Here is a 4,442-nt window from a genome sequence, read left to right as displayed (position 1 = left end):
TTCCCTACAGGTAATTCTACACTGGATTTGAATAAATTATACTGGTGTAGGACTGTTATGTACCTGTTTTCATTGCATTGTTACAAGCACCGATAATACTAGCAAAAAGATGTCAAGTGGCTAGGCGCTGTCTCAGCAAAGGAACAAAGGATAAGCAGTACATGCTCAGCCTCATTCTGCTGTCATTACTGCTGGGTTTCTAAAGTGCTCAGCCAAGAATACCTCACCCCTGGAACGCTAGTAGGAATTTAACTGCTAGCCAATTAATTGCTTGTTCTGGGATGAAATAAAAAAAATATTATTGTGATATTGTTGGATCTGTTACTTCCAGAAAGTCCATTTCAAAATGCCATGGTTCTTTTTTTACAATTTAGTGAACTCCTCTTTAAGTTGAAAATGTTGAATATTAAATGTTGATTCCTATTGAGAGAAAATATAATTTAGGTGAGAAGCATTGCAACAGATAAAATTGGTAACGGATACACAGGAGACTAGATCAGTGTTTCTCACCCTTTTTTGTACCAGGACCCATTTGTAAACATCAATGGCCAGCCCTGACTCAGTGCCCCACACTCCTGCCCTGCTGCCCCCCACCCCCAGGCCTCTGCTCTCAGCGTGTGGGGCAGGGGGCGGGTATGTGTGGGGCCTGGAGGCCCCCAAGCAGGCTCTCACAGGCTGAAACTCTGTCAGCCTGCAAAGGAAAAGCCACAGTTTCCCACATTTTTTCCTTTAAAAGAGAATCCATTTTTTAAAGTTTGTTTGTGAACCTTTCATATATTCTTGCAGCTCACTTTTGGGTTGTAGCCCACAGATTGAGACACCCTGCTCCAGATAAGCATCTATAACTGAAAGGAAGTTCCAAAATAGAACTCAGAAAATTTTGAGCATGAGGAATAAATTTCTCCACTACTGCAGTGTGGCTTCAGATGCGTCTCAGGTGTGGGGAAAACTTTTGCTCTTCAAGGAACGCAAATTCAAGCAGAACAACATCTGTGTCTACTAACCGTTTTCCTTGGTGTTCAGCTAATCAAGTCTGCACTGAAGCTTCTCTTGTGAACTAAAACCTTTTTTCAGGGATAGAGAGAGGTAAGTTCATTCTTTCATTTTCATTCTTATCCAATTTGCACAAAGTTTTCTTCATAATTAGCCAGAAGGATTTTCAAGGTAGGTCAATATTTAAGGTTAATGTTAGAATAATTCATTATCTTAAAAATTGTTAGAGCAATACTTCAAATGTTATCTGCCTTCGTAGACCTTGGACTTTTATTCTAACTTTTGTCAGATTCTAGATATTGTTCTATCATGCACCTTCCATTAAGACTGAATGATTCAGGTTCAGGTAAATATTGCATTTGTCTGAGTAGCAAATAATATATACATCATTTTGATAGATAATATTTGCACATCTATAGCATTTTGCAAATGAGGATTTTTAAGCATTATACATCCGTAAGTAGACTTTGTCTGACCACAATATGTGTGGAAGGTAGTGCTTCCTTCTCCAGTTCTTAAATAAAATAACTGAATCACAGGTTGGTAGCTCACTGGGATCAGGGTCATCCTTTTATTACTTGCAAGCCCAGGGACTAGCATCAGGAACTGTTGGATGTAGGATCCACCATAGTACAAATAATGATAGGAACCAATGAGAGCAAGGCACCTAGTTCCTGTTCCCTATCAGTAAGAGTTTGGTGCCCCATGTCCCCATGTTCTCACCAAAATTTAACCATAAACACTAAAAAGTGCTTATGTTAGAAATACTGGAAACAATTAATTTGAGGACTGTCGATGCTGACACGTTCTCTGACCATAATCTAACACCTGACCCAGGTCAGGTTCTGATTCCGGTGGGATTCTCTGGGAAGTCTGATTCATGTTATAGGCCATCTCTGCTATTAAGCCAATATTTCTAATTCTCAGACTAGAATTTCTCCTCTTTCATTTCCCTCCCTGATTTCTGGGAGTTATAAAGCAAATGAGGCTGGTTATATTTTTTCCTGTTAGCATTTTTTTTTCCTGTTAGCATTCAGATGTTTTTCCCATTAATTTTTTTCAGTAAAAAAAAAAAAGTATGATTCTGTTCCCACTGCATCATACTGAAGAGAGAGCTATTCAGATTTCACACCCCCACTGTTGCCTGCATTGAGCATAAGAAAGGAAGACACATTTTACGGACTATATAGGAATTATATAAGGGATCTGGCTAATGGGCATCATGGATCTGGCTAGTATAATATATTGGTGGGATTCTTAAAGGTAGTGGAAATGCAAAAAAATATTGTTTGGGTATAGATAAGAAGAAATGCGTATGCCTCTGCATGACAGAATTTTGATCTCTGCTGGGAAAGTCCCACACTGGGGAGTGTGTAAGTGTCAGAGGGTAAGTGTCATACACAGCATCAGACACAGCTTGGCAGACAAAATAGTGACTCATGGGCTCCAAGGTAGCATTATTTTTGATAAAAGAGAAGTACATGCATTAGAGGAATAGGACAGAGAAAAGTAGTCAAATGGTGAAGGAATAGTTTCAATGTAAGGTCCAGGACTTGTTGGAAGGAGACCAGTGCATTGACCACAGCCTTCTTTGCTTGGCAGGGAAAGGTATTAAATGTGTGGAGGTGGGAGTTGTTTCCTGCTACAGAAAAGAAAAGAGTAGGTTAGTTGTTTGCAAACCTGTTGACAAGAGGTAGAAAATGGGCTGACTGGGAGCCATGAGAGAATGGGATGCAATGAGGTGCAACAGAGAAAACAGGAAACCAAGAGAATATTGCAACACGTAAACATGCTGAAAGTTTCTGTAGTTCTAAAGACTGAAAGGATTGTGGGAGTTTCTAAAAGGGAGGAAGGTAAGACAAGTGCACCATTTAGCTATGGAATGAGAATACCAGAGAAATCATATAGTGCACTGGATATAGATATTAAAAAGTGGGTAAATTACAACTTAATCAGTCACACATTCCATCACATAGATCTGAATTCTTTTTCAGAAACTGCTTTTCATGGAGAGCTGCAGTAACATCAGCAACAACAGCACAGAGCAGGAGAATATCAAGCTCTTTCAACAGATAGTTAACATCCCAGTTTTCTGTTTTGGAGTCATTTTTAATGTTTTTGCCTTCTGGGTGTTCTGCTTCAAACTGGAAAAATGGACAGAAACCAGAGTGTACATGATCAACTTAATCATTGCAGACTCCGCCCTGCTTTTCACTTTGCCTTTTGTGATGTATTTTCAAAGGAATGACTATCCCATAGATAACCTCTGCTTAGCAATACAGACGATATTTTTCACAAACTTTCCCATGAGCATCTACATTATCACTCTCATAGCAGTGGATCGATATATTGCAATAAAACACCCTCTGAAAGCAACTACCTTACGGTCTCCGTTGAAGTCAGCCACTGTCTGTGCATTTCTTTGGATAACCACAGCAATGTATGCTTACTTCAAACCAGTTGCCACAGAAATGGAGAAATTTTGCTTTAAAAAGAGCTCTTTTGAACCTGACTACAGAATAATATTCAAAAGTATTGTGGGTTTCTTTATCCCCCTAGGAATCTTGAGCTTTTGTTCTATACAGGTCATCAGGTGTCTCAAGGAGAAGACAAATGCAACCCCACGTGAGGAAAAGTTAACTCAGAAAGCTCTCTACATTATCTCTGTGAACCTGAGTGTATTTATCATATGTTTTCTGCCTATTCATGTTGCTGTGCTTCTTCGCTTTGCAATGGAAGTATGTAAAGCCGCATGCTCCACACAACAGAAGGTTAAACTATTTGTCCAAGTGGCTGTAGCGATAGCACATTCTAACTGCTGTTTGGATGCCATCTGTTATTACTTTGTAGGCCAGGAATTTAAAGAAGCTTCTTCTCTGTTCTCGCATTTTAAGTCTCTGCAACGTAGGGCAAATCGAAGCCAAAGGACAGAGCAAAACACAACCGTAATGACAATGTAAAAACGTATGATACTGGCAGTTCCAGAACTCAGGTAAGACTGTATTCCATCTATTAGGCATCTAAGTAAGTGGCATTGAAGCATCCAAGTGCAATCCTATCCCACCATGCCTGAGTTCCTGAAAAGCCATGATGATGTCTACTTTTGAAACACCCCTTAGAGAGAGACAAAATGCATTAGAGCCCTGAAAAATATTATTCATGAGGAAAGGCTGTAAAAACTAGGATTTTTTTTTCGGGGGGGGGGACATTGGATAAAAGCCATGAAATACCTGAAAAGTGATAATAAAGAGAGTGGAGATACACTGTTCTCTGTGGTTCTAAGGGACAGGACTAGCAGAAATGGCCTCAGACTGCCACAGAGAAATTTTTGCTTGCACAATAGGAATAAATTTGTCACTGTGAAGTGGGCTAAACATTAAAATAGGCAACCTAGAGATGTGGACTCTATCCCTGGAAATTATCAAGAACAGGTTAAGCAGACACTTGAG

The 4,442-nt window shown here is 39.6% G+C and overlaps 1 protein-coding gene across 1 annotated transcript; it reads left to right on the top strand.

Moving 5' to 3' along the window:
• The first annotated feature begins 1,033 nt into the window (after positions 1-1,033).
• On the top strand, positions 1,034-4,036 carry LOC112551002 (G-protein coupled receptor 35-like). Its single transcript, XM_025209423.1, has 2 exons — positions 1,034-1,086; positions 2,988-4,036. Exon 2 carries the CDS (start codon positions 3,000-3,002, stop codon positions 3,951-3,953), a length of 954 nt encoding a protein of 317 aa, XP_025065208.1. The 5' UTR covers positions 1,034-1,086; positions 2,988-2,999; the 3' UTR covers positions 3,954-4,036.
• Positions 4,037-4,442: the final 406 nt, after the last annotated feature.

The sequence above is a fragment of the Alligator sinensis genome, unplaced genomic scaffold (genome assembly GCF_000455745.1).
Source record: "Alligator sinensis unplaced genomic scaffold, ASM45574v1 scaffold572_1, whole genome shotgun sequence".
NCBI classification, from domain to species: domain Eukaryota; kingdom Metazoa; phylum Chordata; order Crocodylia; family Alligatoridae; genus Alligator; species Alligator sinensis.
Note: the sequence above shows the minus strand (reverse complement) of the source record. Positions and strands in the feature narration are given on the sequence as shown.

What these genes read in the sequence shown, in the direction of transcription:
- LOC112551002 (XM_025209423.1), top strand. Translation starts at nt 3,000, where the DNA reads ATGGAGAGCTGCAGTAACATCAGCAACAACAGCACAGAGCAGGAGAAT.